The sequence below is a fragment of the Dermacentor albipictus genome, chromosome 8 (assembly GCF_038994185.2).
Source record: "Dermacentor albipictus isolate Rhodes 1998 colony chromosome 8, USDA_Dalb.pri_finalv2, whole genome shotgun sequence".
NCBI classification, from domain to species: Eukaryota; Metazoa; Arthropoda; class Arachnida; order Ixodida; family Ixodidae; genus Dermacentor; species Dermacentor albipictus.
The window spans coordinates 81,432,242-81,451,567 of NC_091828.1; the positions used below are offsets into that span (position 1 = coordinate 81,432,242).

Genomic DNA, 19,326 nt, shown 5'->3' on the forward strand with positions numbered 1-19,326 from the left:
GGGATGACCGAAATTATACGAGAACGCCGAGAACTAACAAATGAGTTTTCTTGAATGGGTGCAGGAACCTCTCCTGTGCAGGAAAGCAATATATAGAGAGAAGAAAAAACGAAGTTTTCTCTATAAAACTTTGCATCATACATATAAACACTAACAAAGGTCGTGGGTGCCACAAGATGACCAGAATGGTTCAAAATCAAGTACCGAAGTTTCAGAATACAAGTTATCCGTTGAATTTATTGGCAATCATCGGTGTGAACGGGCTTTTGAAATGGAAGGGCAAGCAGAAAGCTAGCGGTTGTGCCGAGCAACATCGAAACTTCAAGGTCTGCTGTTGCAGCGACTACCTACGTTCAGACCCGCCGTGGTTGCTCAGTGGCTATGGTGTTAGGCTGCTGAGCACGAGGTCGCGGGATCGAATCCCGGCCACGGCGGCCGCATTTCGATGGGGGCGAAATGCGAAAACACCCGTGTACTTAGATTTAGGTGCACGTTAAAGAACCCCAGGTGGTCGAAATTTCCGGAGTCCTCCACTACGGCGTGCCTCATAATCAGAAAGTGGTTTTGGCACGTAAATCCCCATAATTTTACCTACGTTCAGGGATTGAGCCAAAACCAGTAATGAGGTGAGTAAAATACGACGCAAGAACGTGGTTTATTTTCTGCATCCCTGTGGCGTACTCAGTCGTAATAGCGATTCGCAAATCGTAAATGCATATGGACGCCATCTACATTCATCATTTATTATCATCTACGTTCAATCAAACTTCCCTTCAGGAGAGCACTCGTCAAAATCCAGCTCGCCTTGTCCTTCTCAAAGGTCGCGCTGGTCACTCACCATCTGGAAAGCTAGGTCGTGGAGGCAACATGACGCCCACACTAGATTACCACAAACACAGATAAGCAACACGGCCAGAAACGACTGCCACAAAGTCAGTCGCTCTGTACGCAAGTCATCACGGCTTCCCCATGAAAGCAAGAGTGACAGCGCTCAGTCGAGGCAAAACGGAAATGGTCTAGCGAACACTGAGCTAGAAAGGGAACTGTGTCGACTAAACTGTGTCGACTCACAACACCAGAGCCCACATCACCATAGCATATAACCTTGTGTGACCTTGAGGCAAGGTGAGAGGGCACGCTTGCACGGCATGTACTGCTCGCATGTGCCTGGATGCGGCACGCTTCGCAGCGGACCTTGCCCCACTTCCTTTCCGAACCTTCCTCGAACGGGCGCGAATAATAATAAAATGAGAAACCGAGCAGATACAGGTAGGGAGGGATCGAAGTGCGGCATCGTGGCCGACTTAGGAGCGTCAACTTGAGTTGCCGGTGTTGCGATAAGGAGGCGCGTGGAACTGATGCGTGAGCGTTTGGCAAGGTGATGTAGAAAGGCAGGAGAGGTCATTGCCGCTGTGGCGTAAAGACGGACAGCAAGGCCGGCGACGGTCGTGTACTCTCGGGACAAATTTTTTTTTTCGTTATGCACCATTTTAATTCACGCTGGGCGCTGCATTGCTTTCCTACCATCACCGCGACTTTAGCGAGTTTTTGTTCTGGGCGGCAAAATTAGAAGTACTCACACATATTCAATCAAAAAATAGATTTATTGTTTACGACTCATTCGGCCTTAATGAACAAAACTCTACTGAGCTCGCCTCAACCCGACTCACACTCAATAAAGTTATACTCAACTCGGCTAACTCGGACTCAGACTCACAAGCATTCTACTCGGCATGGCTTACTCGCGCTCAGACTCACCGAACTCCTGTCCAGCAGCGCTGACTCACAGTCGCGGCTTGGTGAATGAGTCAGGTCATAAGTGAGTTTGGCTACCTATGCTGCTTGGCGACACATTACCGTAGCTGCGGTTGCCGGTACGCCTCATAAATAGATACGCGCGCTCAGCCAAATTAGGCACACAAAGGCGCGTGTTATCTAACAGGCGGTGGCGATACAGTAGAAAGGCAGCTGGTGCATCAGCATAAAACAGAATCTCTTCCTGCCACGTGCCCAAGTCTCAGAAAGCAACACTATTCAAATGCGTAAGTTCAATTATTTGGTTTTGTTTAAGACATCCTTTTTTGCCTCGACATACAGGCGTGTATTTCTCTTCAGTTGTATGGTAGTCGTGTTGTCGTTTTTTTTTGTGTCCTCACTGTGCAATGCCATGCTGGTCGGACACTGCATTATGCACCAGATAGCTGTAAAAATTGTCCTGTTATAAATTGCCACTTGTTGCTTCTGCGGGTTCTCGTAATTTGGCGATCTGAAGTTTGCAGCTAGCGCACAAAACCTTTGTTTTCGCAACTGCTGCGTCTGCGCGCTACTCACTCGTGGTAGGTGTCCATGAAGAGACGCATGACGCGGGAGTTGTTGTGCGCGATCATTATCATGTTGCCAAAAGTTCCATCTTCTACGCAACCCACGGTTGCCTCGTAGCGAAAGAACCGTCGCAGAGACTGCACCACGAACACGTCCGCGTCGAGGTAGATGCCCCCGTAACGCATCAGGACACGTATGCGCACAATGTCCGTTGAGTGGTGGGCATTTCCTGGCTAGAAAACAAAAAAAAAAACGGCGTTGTGATGAACAGAATGCGAACACACGATATTCCTTACCAGATGCACACACAGTTCGCAATATTCGATTTCAGTCCATCGGTCAATTGCATGTTCCCGTTTAAAAACTGAATGTAGCAAGACAAATACAGTCTCCCAGGAGTGCTTCTGGACCCTGGCGAGACGCATACAGAGAATTATAAATCAATGCATTGGTCAGCTAATTGTCAACAAATGTACATTTTAAACCTTAATTTTATCAATATGCCTCGGGTATAAAAAGACGCACTGGACTGTCTATGCAATATTGGATACCCCTGTTTCAATACGCTTCCTCAAATTATTCGAATCCTCGATTTCAAACTGAGGTACTTTCATTTCGATTTATCCTACAATAAATGTTAATTACACTGCGCATTCTCTGCAATTCACACTGGTGCATATACGCTGGTCCCCGACAACAGAAATGACACTTTTAATCTATCATAATTCAGGGTGAGTTCTTGCTTTCTGTGGCTGGCAATTGCATCGAAGCTATCTTTCGATTTCTCTTGGACGGGCACACAGCGAAGCAACAGGCAATCTTTTTTTTTTCATTAAATGGCGCATTTTTATCTGCTTGCAGGCTGCGACGCATTTAGCTCAACAGGTTCATTTCGCTTTTCCACCCACCATATTAACACGTGAACTTATTTATCTTTTGCGGGTGGGTTCTTTTCACCGCCTGAAAAAATGTGTCACGCTGCGCAGGATGCGGCTGCATGTTAGGCAAACTTGAGCCTGCATGTTTACATGCAGGCTCAAGTTAGCTCAATAAAAGGCTAGTTACATCATTCCCAGTTTTGCTCCTTTTTTCACCGCCACAACTACGTGAGAATATAACTGCAGTACTAGGAAATCGCTATACGAATACAGAAGTTCAACGGTAAGAACGCGAGTAGACGTGAAGTCCAGCATTTCTTACGCTACACCTATACACGCCCCTACGAGGTAACTGATTACATGACACAAAACTGCCTACGGAAATAAATAAGGAAGATAATCACCATCAAAACAATCGTTAACATATAGGCTATTCGCTGACTGTGGGACCGTTATGTATTTATATAATTCAAAAAACTCGACAGTAGTTGTAGTAGTACAAAACTTTTATTACAAAAATCACATTCAGGCCCAGAGGGCGGGTCCCTCAGTCCAGGGCCCCACTGGTGATCGCAGCATGCCACTCTTGGTCCAGAAGGGCCAATTGGTCCTCCCACACAGTGCTGGCTAGCCAAACCTCCCACTGCCTACTGTTGGGAGTTTTGCCCCATAAGGGGTGATTGGATTTCTTGTGGCCGACTGTGGCACGACCATGTGATATGGTCAAGAGATGGCCGACCTCCGCACCAAGCGCAAGTGTTGGGATGCCGGGTGGGGTGTATGTGGTGTAGTAGGAGTAGGTGTGGGTATGTACGCGTTTGTAGTCGGCGCCAGGCCCGCATTTGCGCTGCGTCCAAGGATGTGTCTGGAAAGCTATACCGTTGCCTTCCTCGTCTCTGTGCCTCCAAGATATCTTTTGCTGTGATCGGAGATTCTACGAGAGTGCGTTCCGTCGCTCGTATGCTATATTCTCGAGCGAGGCGGTCCGCCCTCTCATTACCCCTCACTCCGGCGTGCGCCGGGCGCCACGTAACAGCGTGGGGTACCATGAGATTTCTTCCTAGGATTTTGATGGTGAGTTTGAGCAGGGTGCCTGCCATGAAAAGGCGACATGCCGACTGCGAGTGGGTTAGTATTGACGCAGAACGCGCTCTATTTTCAGCGTCACGTATAGCCAGAGCCACCGCAGTAGCCTCTGCTGTGGCCACCAACTCTGTTCTGACTGTTGCGGATATAGCAGTTTGTGCGTTTGTGGCTACCACAGTGAAAGTTTTGCTATCCTGTTTCCACGCGTTCGTGTAATCAACCTCCGGATTTCTACCGAACCTGCGCTTGAGTGTCCTGGCCCATGCAAGGCGCCGTTGTCTGTGGTATTTCTCGCTCATATTTTTAGGGATTGGGGACACAGAGATCTGAGCTCGTATGTTCGGTGGGAGGAGTTCTGCTTGGTCGTTACAATGTGCCGGTCTGAGTGGATACACTAATCGACGTAGAAGTGTTCGACCTTGCTCCGTGGAATTGAGCCTTTCTCGTTGTGCAGTCAGTGTTGCAGCCACGAGTTCTTCAAATGTGTTGCTAATACCCATTGAATTAAAAAGAGTCGTGCTAGTGCAAATCGGTAGACCCAGCGCCGCCTTAAAAGCTGTGCATATAGGGGCGATTATATCAGTTTCCTTTGAGTTTGATACTTTTTGGAAAGGAAGGCCAAAGATTACACAGCTTATGATAAATGCCTGCACGAGCCTTATCGTCTCTTCCTCCTTGAAGCCTATCTCTTTATTGCTACTCTGTTTATCATCCTAGACACGTTGTTAACCGTCTTCCGGAGATTTGCGATCGTGTTCTCTACTGCTCCATTTTCCTGTATCTATAGTCCGAATATCCGAGCTTTAGATACCTCCTGCATTGTTTTACCTCCCAAAGCAAGCTTTATCGGACGTCTATCGTCCTTTCGTGTATAAGGCGCTCTTACTCGGATTAGTTCAGACTTCTCCGGGGCGCAATTAAGGCCAGCTTTTGTTACATGAACCTCCACAATGCTAATTGCCTTCTGGAGGGTTTCCTTACGTTTCCCTAAAGATCTCTTTGCGGTCCAGAGAGTTACGTCGTCCGCGTAAATCGCATGTCCTAAGTTTGGGATCCGTTGTAGTTTCACCGCTAGTCCTTTCATCCCTATACTGGAGAGTAGCGGAGAAAGAACTGAACCTTGCGGCGTTTCTCTTTTGGGGGTCTGTAGAAGATCTGGACGCGTGGATCATAGCCCTATCGTGGCTATGCGGTTGTCTAGAAAGGATTTTATGTATTAATAAGTGCGCTGGCCGCAGTGCATGTTCTATATTTCCGTTATAATGCTTTCGTGCGAGATGGTATCGAAAGCTTTTTTTGATATCTAATGCCACTGTGAATCTATCTTCATTTCCTCTCTATGTGTTTATTAGTTCTTCTTTCATTAGGGGAACACGTCCTGTACCGACATATGCTGTCTAAAGCCGAACATAGTTTCCGGGAAAAGGTTGCTGTTTTCAATGTACCCAGCGAGTGTCATCTGTATCACCTTTTCAAAAAGCTTACCCAGACATGAGGTAAGGGATAAGGGTCGGAGGTTTTTTTGTCCCTCGGTTTCCCTGGTTTCCCATCCAAGCACTGGGTTCCGGTGATCTGCGAGAGACCATCAGGGCCATTGTGCGCGGAGAACTGCGCAAGGTCTTGCCTTCGTCGCAGACTCAAGTGGCCTCAATCGCTGACATCGTGAAGGAAGAGGTTCAGCGATCGGTTGGACTTCCTGAGGCGTAACCTCAATTACCGCAGTCCCAGCCAGATGCGATGACCTACGCCGCTGTCGCACGCCGTCAAGGTCCCCTTTCGCGACCGCACCAGGGCCCTGTAACGCCCCAATTCCGTCATCCGCCGCCGTCGCCACCGCCGCCACCGCCGCCGCCAGCACGCCCACCCGTCGCCCAGTGCACCTTCAAGAGAAAGACCGACATTTGGCGAGCCGAAGCGGGCCATGTGTACGGCGAAGCGGGCCATGCGGCGAAGCGGGCCATGTGTACCGCCGATACCCATAGCGTGAACTGGGATTGCGAGGCTTCGCCGTCAACGCTGCGCGCCCGAGGGAAGGTGAACGCCCTCGTGATATCGCCGACTACCTCGCGGCGACTCAGTGGAGCCCTCGACAACCGTCCCGTTACGCCATCACTAGGCCGCTACCTGTCGGCGCAGCACCGTCCATACACTAGCCCAGCCCGGGGCTGGTCCGTGAGCCCATATCCGGGAAACTAGAAGCAGCAACCGATGGAGGTGCGGTTGCTGTTCGTCGAGCTGCCGAAGATTCTCCGCCTGCCTACGAAGACTACGAAAAGACTACCTCGACGACATAAGGACACGCTGGTGTCCCAACAAAGTCTGGAAGCAAAGAATACGCAAACGAAAGACCGCCTGACGACGCCACGTACCAGCCACAGGTAAACGCGACCTAACTTTAGCGCAAGACAAAGAACCACCGACCTCGACGTGCTTGTCGACGGCCACGCAGTCACCGCCTTAGTAGACACAGGAGCCGATTACTCCGTCATGAGTGGACCCATCGCCGCCCAGTTGAATGTTAAGACTGCATGAGAAGGCTCGTGAAATCGGACCGCTGGAGGACACATCATAGCGCCTACCGGAATCTGCACGGCAAGAATTAGCATTCATGACCGGACTTACCCTTCCACTTTCGTTATCCTCCAACAATGTTCACGAGACGTCATTCTCGACATGGACTTCCTGAACCAGCACGGCGCAATCATCCAAGCACTGGATGATTGCGCCGAAGTCAATAACGCTGTCGAAGTCGAAAGTCGAAGTCAATAACGCTGTCGGAAGATCAAGCTATACCGCCGGAGAGACATCGCAGTCACCATGCCTTGAGCGTGCTCGAAGATCAAGTAAACAACCCGCCTAGCTCCAGCATTATTTCAGTCGGCACCGAAACACCTGCTCACGTAGAAGGCGTCATCGAAGGTGACCAACGTCTATTGCTCGGCCATGAAATTTGCGTCTCAAGAGGGATCGCTCGATTGCGTGGAGGAAACACGAAGTTGTTGCTCACAAACTGCAACCAGGAGTTGAAGCACATCAACAAGGGCACGACGATCGCATATACCGAGGAAATTCTGGAGACCAGCAATGCGTTTGTCCTCTCGCATTCTGCCGCATCTACACCGACGACCGTAGTTCCCGAGCCAGACTTCGATATAAGTCCAAGTCTCCACGCGAATAAGCAGCAACAGCTCAGAAGTCTGTTTCGACGATACAAAGATATTTTCGACGTCATTGAAGATTTGACAAACACCAGTTGCAAAGCATCGCATTACAACCGAAGAGTGCGCTCGACCACTCCGCCATAACCCTTACCAAATTTCGACGGGAGAACGCGAAGCTGTAAGACAACAAGTCGACGAAATGCTGGCGAAGACATCTCCCAGCCGTCGAAAAGCCTGTGGGCGTCTTTTGTTGTCTTAGTGAAGAAAAAGGACGGGATGGAACTCTATGTTTCTGCGTCGATTATCGTCAACTGAACAAGATCACGAAGAAGGACGTATACCCAGCACCTCTACCAGATATCACGTGGAGTGACTTATGAAGAACACTGTAGCAATACTGCGAAATACAAAACTAACTTTTATTGGGCGAACCTGTGCCCACAAAAACAGGCTGCCTTAAAGAACGGCGACAACGGCGAACACAGTCGGCGATCGTAAAAATCTGATCAGCGGGTGAAACGCATCGGCTTTTATAGATCAGTCGTCGAATGTTCCAGCGTAACCCCTTGGACCCGCCTCCCTTCCACAATGCTCGAAACCATTCGCGTCGCGCATACATGCACTCAGATTACACAAGGTTCCGTGACAACAGACAGCAGATAGAAGTATCAATAATATTCTAGAACCTTCCGATACATGTACACGCGTCCTGCGCTGATCGATAACAATTTTTAGACGTTAAAAGCGCTCCGCCGTAAAAGATAAACGAGTTCACGTGTCATTATCACGAGCTCGGTATTGTTCAATTTCATAATAGCCCATGTATTGAAAATCTACTTTTTCATTGATCCAAAAAGTTTAGAGAATTCTTGTAAATTGTTCCTAGTAACTCAGATTTGCGATTCTGCAAACAAAATTTGTGTGAAGAAAACCTGCCCGATGCTCAGAAATAATAATAGCCATAATTGAATTTGGTCTATTCGGCATATGCAGCCTAGCATTGCTCAAGTATGCTAGCCTTTCAAGAACCTAAAGGTTCGTTTGCAAGCTCTGAACATGTGGCGCTCAGAGAACTGAACAGTCCTAGACAGCCCTAGTACACCTCCATCTCATTCTGCATAAAGCTTTGAGCAAGAATCTCATTATCTTGACCAACTGTCAGTCGGTGGGCTTTACCTTTTAAATATGTACCGCTTGGAATATACTGTTATATTTAGGAGGAACATCCCAACTACTTATCAAAATTCAATGTACATCGTACTACGATTTACGTACAGAAGTCGTTTACGACGACCTTAATGTTTAAACTGATCCAAATTATTTCCATGGAAAGTTAGCATTTGCACGATGCCGTAGTACACTTTCTTCGAAGTATCAATATTACTTCGAAAATATATTTTTCTTTGCAAAAAATTTCTTTTTATTTCCTCGTAACTATTCTACTTTAATTATAGCGACCGCTTTGTTACAGTGCAAGGACATCCCATTAACGTGGAATGAAACTTTTTAGCTGTCAAAATAGCACTTTCTGCAAGAACGCTTATTAAACAGTATTCAAGAGAACATCTCAAAATAAGTAAAGAGAAAAATCAAACAAGAAACCAACAATTAGACGTCTCGTTGTGTGCACCGCGTCGTCAGTAGACAACAGTGCCAAGGTTCACTGTAGGCACATCATGTTAATTGTTTACACTTTCTCGAGTCATCCCTACGTGTCAGATAGAGAACATCCCTACAGTTATCATTGAAAGGTTGCACCTAGGAAGAGAAATTAACATAATTCACTGTGATGAGTTGCGTAGGGTGTCCGTCTCCAAGGCTAAGACATTCACTTACTTCTATAGGTGTGCCGAAGACGTCGTTGGGGAATACTGTTGGCACATAAGTGAACGGAATGCCTTCAACCAAGCGAGCGTAGGGCCCAGTGAATCCACACGGACTACAGTGGACCATTATCTTCCGCGGTCTGTGGTTGAGGTACATAGAGCGGTAGAACACAGCGTCAGGAAAGCTGAGCTCCGCCTGATTGTACCTGGGACAAAGGCAACGATATCTTCATTAATTGGCGCTAGAGCATGCCACACTTGACAGTTCGTCATTTGCTTCGTTTATGTGAAGCGATTCTGAGCGTACTATAAGGAGACGTCTATAGCAATGTTTCAGAAGTGTTTGGAAGCAACAACTACAAAAAAAAGACGATTGCAGTGCTACGCTTTAAAGGATGGTATGCGGAATATTTATTTTTGTCAATGAGCAAAATTGTAGATCCTCATAATGTCTACCGCGAAAGGCTGGTTTATTATTTTTATTAAGCATGTCATTATACATAGGAGGATAAATTAGAGGTTTGTATGCAATAAACAAATAAGAAAAAAACTAGAGAAAACGACAATATCGTGCCGCTTATTTCAGCTCCTCCTGACCATACCGGCAGTGATGGTAGAATACCTTCACTTTTTGTCACTAGGTCAAGCCACCTGTGCTAGTTTATTGTTAACTTCGCTTATTTAAACAGATTCCAAGGGCATTTTAAAGACGCGCCTATAGCAATGCTGCAGAAGTGGTTGCAAGCAACAAATATACACAAAGACTACGATTGCACATTTACGCTTTAAAGCACGGTAGGCAGAGTATATATTCTAGTCAATATTAACACATAACATTTCCATAATGTCTACTATTACTTACACAGTAGCGCAGAAGCACATGGACGACGAAATAGAAAGATGGGACACAGCGTGGTTTCACCTCTTTTTCCTTCATTTTTTTTCGTCTTCCATGTGCTTCTGCTCTACTCTGTAAACAATGTTATACCACCAACTATCCCACCAGGTAGTCATTTTGAATTTCTAGTAGCTGCAAAAGGCTGATTTATGGATTCGTGTAAGCATTTAATGAAGCACAGTATGGAAAATTGAAGGCTAGCACGCATCCAACAAACAAGGGAAAAAGTACAGAATACGACAATATGGTGCCGCTTATTTTTAAAAGCAATCTCATTCTTAGCGATGTACTACCACTTTTCCGTATCAACTTCGCCTTCAAAAGTGGAGCACGACAGCACCCAAAGATCCATGACTGCTTCTCATGCTTGCCGGCAGCTCATGCTTATGTAACCTGACATTTACCGGCAAAGGCTGGCAGCGAACGCTATGCTCTTGCGTGTGCCGATCCCGGAGGTAGCGCCGATCCCGGAGGTTGTGCACGGTAGCGCCACACAAACTAAAACATTTCCAGCTTCCCATTATTGTTTCGCAGATTTAATAATTAGGTCGGATAATATATAAAGTAAAAGGCACGCGCTGACGGTGTTTTGTTTCATGACACTTATTCGTGGGCTGTCGTTTTCAAAATTCCGAGGAATGACTTCATCAAGAATGAACGACAAGGTACGAGCACCATTAGAGACAGAACGGTGCGACATCATAACGCCATTATACAGCATGTCGTATAGCAAGGCATGTCATGTCATGTCGTCGTCGTCGTCGTCGTCGTCGTCGTCATCATCATCATCATTATCATCATCATCATCCTAGTTACGCCCACTGCAGGGCAAAGGCCTCTCCCATACTTCTCCAACTACTCCAACTACCCCGTTCATGTACTAATTGTGGCCATGTTGTCCCTGCAAACGTCTTAATGTCATCCGCCCACCTAACTTTCTGACGCCCCCTGCTACGCTTCCCTTCCCTTGGAATCCAGTCCGTAACCCTTAATGACCATCGGTTATCTTCCCTCCTCATTGCATGTCCGGCCCATGCCCATTTCTTTTTCTTGATTTCAATTAAGATGTCGTTTACCCGCGTTAGTTGCCTCACCCAATCTGCTCTTTTCTTATCCCTTAACGTTGCACCTATCATTCTTCTTTCCATAGCTCGTTGCGTCGTCCTCTATTTCAGCAGAACCCTTTTCGTAAGCCTCCAGGTTCCTGCCCCATATGTGAGTACTGGTAACACACAGCTGTTATACACTTTCCTTTTGAGGGATAGTGGCAACCTGCTGTTCATGATTTGAGAATGCCTGCCAAACGCACCCCAGCCGATTCTTATTCTTCTGGTTATTTCAGTCTCATGATTCGGATCCGTGGTCACTACCTGCCATAAGTAGATGTTACCACTTCCAGTGCTTCGCCACCTATCGTAAACTGCTGTTCTCTTCCGAGACTGTTAAACATTACATTAGTTTCCTGCAGATTAATTTTTAGGCCCACCCTTCTGTTTTGCCTCTTCAGGTCAGCGAGCATGCATTGCAATTGTTCTCCTGAGTTACAAAGCAAGGCAATATCATCAGCGAGTCGCAAGTTGCTAAGGTATTCTCCATCAACTTTTATCCCCAATTCTTCCCACTCCAGGCCTCTGAATACCTCCTGTAAACATGCTGTGAATAGCATTGGAGAGATCGTATCTCCCTGTCTGACACCTTTCTTTATAGGGATTTTGTTGCTTTCTTTATGGAGGACTACGGTGGCTGTGGAGCCGCTATAGATACCTTCCAGTATTTTTACATATGGCTCATCTACACCATGATTCCGTATTGCCTCCATGACTGCTCAGGTTTCGACTGAATCAAGCGCTTTCTCGTAATCAATGAAAGCTATATATAAGGGTTGGCTATATTCTGCACATTTCTCTATTGCTTGACTTATAGTGTGAATATGGTCTATTGTTGAGTAGCCTTTACGGAATCCCGCCTGTTCCTTTGGTTGACAGAAGTCTAAGGTGTTCCTGATTCTATTTTCGATGACCTTAGTAAATACTTTGTAGGCAACGGCAGTAAGCTGATGGGTCAATAATTTTTCATGTCTTTGGCGTCCCCTTTCTTATGGATTAGGAATATGTTAGCGTTCTCCCAAGATTCCGGTACGCTCGAGGTTATGAGGCATTGCGTATACAGGGTGGCCAGTTCCTCTAGAACAATCTGACCACCATCCTTCAACAAATCTGCTGTTACCTGATCCTCCCCAGCTGCCTTCCCCCTTTGCATAGCTCCTAAGGCTTTCTTTACTTCTTCTGGCGTTACCTGTGGGATTTCGAATTCCTCTAGGCTATTCTCTCTTCCACTATCGTCGTGGGTGCCACTGCTACTGTATAAATCTCTTTAGAACTCCTCAGCCACTTGAACTATCTCATCCATATTAGTAACGATATTGCCGGCTTTGTCTCTTAACGCATAAATCTGATTCTTGCCTATTCCTAGTTTCTTCGTCACTGTTTTCAGGCTTCCTCCGTTCCTGAGAGCCTGTTCGATTCTATCCATATTATAGTTCCTGATGTCCGCTGTCTTACGCTTGTTGATTAACTTAGAAAGTTCTGCCAGTTCTATTCTAGCTGTAGGGTTAGAGGCTTTCATACATTGGCGTTTCTTGATCAGATCTTTCATCTCCTGCGGTAGCTTACTGGCTTCCTGTCTAACGGCGTTACCACCGACTTCTATTGCGCACTCCTTAATGATGCCCATGAGATTGTCGTTCATTGCTTCAACACCAAGGTCCTCTTCCTGAGTTAAAGCAGAATACCTGTTTTGTAGCTTGATCCGGAATTCCTCTAGTTTCCCTCTTACCGCTAACTAATTGCTTGGCTTCTTGTGTACCAGTTTCTTCCGTTCCCTCCTCAAGTCTAGGCTAATTCGAGTTCTTACCATCCTATGGTCACTGCAGCGTACCTTGCCGAGCACGTCTACATCTTGTATGATGCCAGGGTTCGCGCAAAGTATGAAGTCGATTTCATTTCTAGTCTCACCATTCGGGCTCCTCCACGTACACTTTCGGCTAACCCGCTTGCGGAAAAAGGTATTCATTATCCGCATATTATTCTGTTCTGCAAACTCTACTAATAACTCTCCTCTGCTATTCCTAGAGCCTATGCCATATTCCCCCACTGACTTGTCTCCAGCCTGCTTCTCGCCTACCCTGGCATTGAAGTCGCCCATCAGTATGGTGTATTTTGTTTTGAATTTACCCATCGCCGATTCCACGTCTTCATGAAAGCTTTCGACTTCGTGGTCATCATGACTGCATGTAGGGGCATAGACTTTTACCACCTTCAATTTGTACCTCTTATTAAGTTTCCCAACAAGACCTGCCACCCTCTCGTTAATGCTATAGAATTCCTGTATGTTACCAGCTATTTCCTTATTAATCAGGAATCCGACTCCTAGTTCTCGTCTCTCCGCTAAGCCCCGGTAACACAGTACATGCCCGCTTTTGAGCACTGTATATGTTTCTTTTGTCCTCCTAACCTCACTGAGCCCTATTCTATACCATTTACTACCCTCTACTTCCTCCAATAACACTGCTATACTCGCCTCACTGGTTAGCGTTCTAACGTTAAACGTTGCCAGGTTCAGATTCCAATGGCGGCCTGTCCGGAGCCAGGTATTCTTAGCACCCTCTGCAGCGTCACAGATCTGACCGCCGCCGTGGTCAGTTGCTTCGCGGCTGCTGGGGACTGAGGGCCGGGGTTTGATTGTTGTATTCATATAGGAGGTTGTGGCCAAGTATTGCACCAGGGTGACAATCCTGCTCTGGTGAGAGAGTGCGTTACCGGTTCTGGTCACCGGGATCAGGCCGCACTCCAGGCCTGTTTGTCTTAACGCCATTATACAGCATGTCGTATAGCAAGGCATGTCATATACATATGCCTAAATATATACGAAGTTCTCCGTTCCCGGACGAGCCCACCGGCGCCGTAATTTATGCGACGCGGAGCCCTTAACACTTTCGCGTTTAGATTGTCCGACAAAAGATTCGAACAGAGGACCCCCAGCACATCATCCCAGTGCTCTAGTCTTTAGACCACGGATATACATGCCCCAGCAAGCGAAACAGAACATCCTTAGCCATTTCCCGAAAGCAAGCCAGAGCGTTGCAAGGTGCTTGGCGGCTTCTATCACAATAGCAATTCTGTGAACAATCTATGCCATCTTTCACCATCGTCGCTAATAGCACATAAAATTGTGACTTCCTTGGGTTCATAACATTTTCTCAATAACAGTACTCATATCCTACTCGCAAAACCCTGTGCTATGCCGTATTAAGGATCCAGTGTCGCGCGCTGCATGTTGGGCAGCTGCGGTATACTGGGAGGCACTGGGTGCCGGTGCTAAAAGCAGCGCCAGAGCGAGACAAACGCGGTGCCTGGCTACCGTATATATAATTTTTAACGCAGACAACGCTAGAGAGTGTTTGAGAGCAATAAAAATTTCGAGAAAAACTAAAGATTCCATTAGCAGGATTCGATTATCTAACCTATACATCACGAGCTCAGTACGTTACCTCTAAGCCATGGCAACTTATGCATCATTTGTCATACAGACGCAGCCGCAATTAGACATCCCAGATATGTCTCGCAGAGACATTGTAGATACGCTATCACCCCGCTACTAAATCCTTACGCCTTTATCAGAAAGAAAAGGTTGTCCGCATCCGATGGTATGCACGGAAGTGCCACAACACTGATTTGTTTTGCGATCGGTACTTTAACTGTCCTAAACTAAAATGTCCTAAATGAGCCGTCAATCGGGGACCCTGTATGGGCTTTTAGTGCCGATTTTGATAGCTGTTTCTTGTTCTTCGAGCAAGGTATATGCAACATTTCCTTAGTTCAACAATTTGTTTCAATCGGCACGTCTGTCTAGTGACATATTTTCGTCAGGGAAGCGTAGGCTAGTGCTGGCAGCCTTCAGCGACAGGCCATATACCTATCTTTATAATAAAGCACGCCACACCGGCGCTCATGGCTTTTTGTGCTCATATTGTAGACATGAAAAAAAATGTTTATTTAGGAAAATCGATGCGAAACACCAAATATAGTGTGATTTATCCTTGTTAGACTTGTTGATTCATGAGCCCAGTCGGGCCGATGGCGTGTAGACGCTAGGCCTAAGCTTCGCTTGAAGGGACCGATCTCGGCGCGAGTACCTCGCGAATGCTAAAATGTTTGTATTTGAGCCTCAGAACCTTTAATCTAATATTTTATAGAATTAATGGGAAGTGGAATCGCACAAATAGCCTCAGCTTTGTCATCGGTGTAATAATATCAATCACCGGCAAGCTTCATGGAGTACGTTCGAACTTGTCTGAAGGATTTCTCGGTTTCGTGTCGACTCCACAAACACTTCGACAACAGCGACAACTCGCAGCCATAGGCTGTGCAGAAAATACTACAAAGAAGGCGTTTTCGACGTTTCCGTAATTTTATTCAAGAATATAGCTATCTACCCAGTCAAAACGGAAATGCAAAAAACGAAAGTGATCTTCCGAGTCACATCGTCATCATCATCAGCAGCACCTCGGCTTTTTTGGTTCCACGCGTTTACCTTTTGGTGTCGGGAGCGCCCGTGCCATTTCGCCGTCGGTAATGGATCAGGCCTTGGCCGGCTTGGAGGACACAGTGTGCTATGTCGATGATGTCCTCACAGCAGGAAAGACCAAACACGAGTGCGTGAGATGCACCAAACAGGTGCTACAGAGATTACGGATGCATGGCATATGGGCCAACGCCGATTAATGTAAATTTTTAAAACACCGTGTGCACTACCTAGGTCACGAAATTGACGCAGTCTGCATTTATCTCACGAAGGATAAAGTGGAAGTCGTATCGAAGGCTCCAACCCCCACTGGCGTCTCCGAACTGAAGACTTTCTTGAGACTCGGGAATTTTTACGATAGATTCCTTTCCTAAATATTAATGGCCTTAGAACCGCTCTACAAGCTAGTTTGAAATTCACATTATCTGCAATTCAGCACCCCCACAACGGTATCAATGGCCTACACAAACAGGGAGGCGGTGCCTTTGAATTAATGTCAGTGTACCGACAAACCGTCGTGAAGAAACCACTTCCCAATATATTGTCTCCTCTCTAAAGGAAAGAAACAAAGGAAGAGAGACGCCTATGGCCCCCGTAGTCCTCTTGAAGAAGGGAGCCAGTAACTGCAAAGCTGAGCCCGTGTGCAGCAGGCGGGAGGGGCTGGTTACTGCTGAGTAGATAAGTGCAAGACGGCATCGCGGCTCCGGCGGAGCATGCGACAATCCCTCGGCGACCATATTAAGGGATCAGCATCCTATTGGACGTTATTTCTGCAAAGCCTCTTGCAAAGCATCGTCACGGTGCTGGCCGGAGCATCTGGCGCACCGATCTAGCTGTTCTACCATGTCTCCGACAATACTCACACCACCTTTGCAGCGGTGGCCTGCAAGTCGTTTCCTCCTCCGAATTTTCCGCGACTTCCTACAATAAACTTCCACCTGGATAACAACAGCGTCAATATACAGCCTCAACACTTCTTTGGCGAGCTCGTTACCATCGTTTTCCCACCGATTGATCATCCGCAGCCGGTTACCTGCCTGGTCCTTCTGCCAGTGGTTCTCAATTAACGCGTGCTTTCCGGCCTTTCTACCCATGCCCTAAAAGCATGCTAGACAGTCTATTGTTTGGCTACCATTGCTGGCTTTTGTTCCCCTCTAAGAGTAGGATCTTGGCTCCTCAGCGGGCGTACTGGAGTTGTCCTGCGTCTCGTCTACACGTCATCATTGGGTTTCACAACGGACCTTTCCGATTACCTCCTTCAGTCACGGCATACACATTTGTGTGCGAGGCTTATTTTTGTCGTTTCTGCACAGTATCAGCAAGGAATAGATCAGGGTAAATTGAACAGTCTGTTTACTAAAGTACCTCCATTTTACTTCTGAGTGAAATTCTTACATATTTACGACACACGTGGCGTGTCTTACTGTATACGACAACATGCCGTTCGAAGGTTGGGACATGATTCTTTATTGCTTCGGTCTCGCAGCATATATATAAGAAACGGAGAGGGGGAACGGGGAAAAGGAGAGCAAGGGAAATACTTTAAAGGATAAACGCACGTGCCGTCAGCGCAAGCAAGGTAATCTGATTGCGGCTCAGGTCAGTATACAGACGACCGCTCAGATGAAGGCACCAACGTTTTTGACAGGACGCGTAGTAACATATTCATTCAATTTGTGCCGGTGATTCAATAAGTTTTATGAAGACATTTAGGATGCCTGACTCAACAATAAATAGGGAAAACACGGGGAAGGCGGGAGATGGAAATTGAAGACAGTGAGCAGAACAAAAACAAGGTAAAGGCAGGAATCAACATTTCGGCAAGTTGACTTCTCTTATTCAAGGAGAGATACTCTTTCCTCAGCACAGTATATATAAGTAGGGTTCTTCTAAAGAGAGAGGAGGTAAGGCGGGTGTACGAGGCAACGACAGAGGGTATGTTAGCAGCGAGGGTATAGAACTGAGAAGAAAACTGTCCTTTACAACTCGGTGGAGGAATGTGAGAAAGCGCCTGGTGTCAGACGGTTGACACGGCCGGTGACATGGTCATAGGTCAGCCGGCCGTTTGTTTTGATAGGAGCCTGCACGACGATGGGGGGATTATCTGTCCCGCTGCAGGGCAGTGGAGCCGATTATCGCTTCCCCTCCCCCGTTGTCCAGGCTCCTTCCGCGAAAAAAAGTTGAGAGCTTTTCCACCCTGTGAAAAGAGAAGTCCATGGAAGCTGGTGCTTTGGTTGGTTTTGCAATGTTCGGGTTTTCCTATGTTGGGGGGGGATTTGCGATGTTGAATTTGACTAATATGAGTTTAGTATTGGGCGAATAAAGAGACATTTACTGAAAGAGCGCGGCTGTCATCATTCGTTGCGCGACCATTGTAATTATTGCTTTGGGATCACTGTGGTACACGGCAACTGGCTGCATTTCACTCTGTTAAGGTGGAACCGCATTGCGCGATTTCAGGCGCGATTGACGCGCGGATGGTGGGACGCGCGCGTCATTTTGACGGGTGCCCAGCATGATCTGTGACGAAATCGCACCGCCGCGAGCTGCTGCTCGGAGTAAAAAAAAAATGAAGGCGTCACGCGGCGCGTCCACCAATCAGAGTTCAAGTTAGTCACGCGGCATTTGGTCAAGTGGCAGTTTGGTTTTTGGTTTTGCAATCAGGTGGCCCTGCTCTCTGCGCACCTCGACGGAACCTCTCTGGCGCATTAATTTTTTCTCGGCATAACTGGCGCGTGCCTCAAAGAAAGCACGGGCTACCGTGATTTCGCTCGCGCATCGTGTTGGTTCCTGCATCGTGTCACCAAAATGGACAAAGAAACCTTCAACGAGGCCCTAATAACTGAAGTGGAGAAGCATCGCGTCTTGTGGGACGTACGTGACCGCAATTACAAGAACGACATCAAACGTGACCAGGCTTGGCGAGCTACAGCAGATACCCTCAGCGTAGACGGTATAGCAGGTGCCCTCAGCATCCCCCTCAAATGTACCAATCGCCTCTTCTGATCGGTAGTAAGCAGCCGACACTGTTTTCTATGTGAAGTTGTAAAGAAGCAGCGGCCTCCCAGCGCGCGGAAAGTACATAGTCGCATTTTCGCACACAATCTTCCTGCTCGAAGTTATGCTTGATAAATACACTTCGGAGAAAAATGTCGCTGTCTAATTACACTAAGATTATTTTCATTGCAGTGTTCTCTGTGTTTAAAGGCACTTTGTGTATGCGGTAGCAGAGACAATTCATGTCGTTGCGAGTTATGTTGTCCATCAACCTGGAAAACTCTACGCGATAGCGCCGCTTTCTTTTTTCGTACGGGTGCTCGCACGTCGGGGGCAACGCAGGCGTTCGCCACGCCTTACGTTTTTCGCTCGCAGAAAACGCGCGGTTGAAACGCTGTTGAAGGATTTCGGGATTATCGCGAGGCTAGCCGCAGTCACGTGCCCCTTGAGAAACATGCGACATGTCTCCTGGGAGTCCGTGACCACGACCGAGTCCCTTTGTGAACACTCGGCGTGAGCGAGTGCGATCGCCAATGTTAATATTTTAGCCGAGGTGGGGGATCCCGCCGTGGCCG

The 19,326-nt window shown here is 47.2% G+C and overlaps 2 protein-coding genes across 2 annotated transcripts in view; one reads left to right on the forward strand and one right to left on the reverse strand.

Moving 5' to 3' along the window:
- LOC135898650 (uncharacterized) overlaps positions 1-19,326 on the forward strand; it is a 195,732-nt gene that overhangs the window by 59,561 nt on the left and 116,845 nt on the right. The gene's annotated exons all lie outside the window — the stretch shown is intronic.
- Positions 1-19,326, reverse strand: part of LOC135898648 (uncharacterized) — a 33,183-nt gene that overhangs the window by 7,497 nt on the left and 6,360 nt on the right. The window contains exons 3-4 of the mRNA XM_065427717.1: positions 9,284-9,479; positions 2,332-2,555 (exon numbers count right to left, since the gene is read on the reverse strand). Of these exons, the coding sequence (XP_065283789.1) occupies positions 2,332-2,555; positions 9,284-9,479 (420 nt within the window). The remainder of the gene's footprint in view (positions 1-2,331; positions 2,556-9,283; positions 9,480-19,326) is intronic.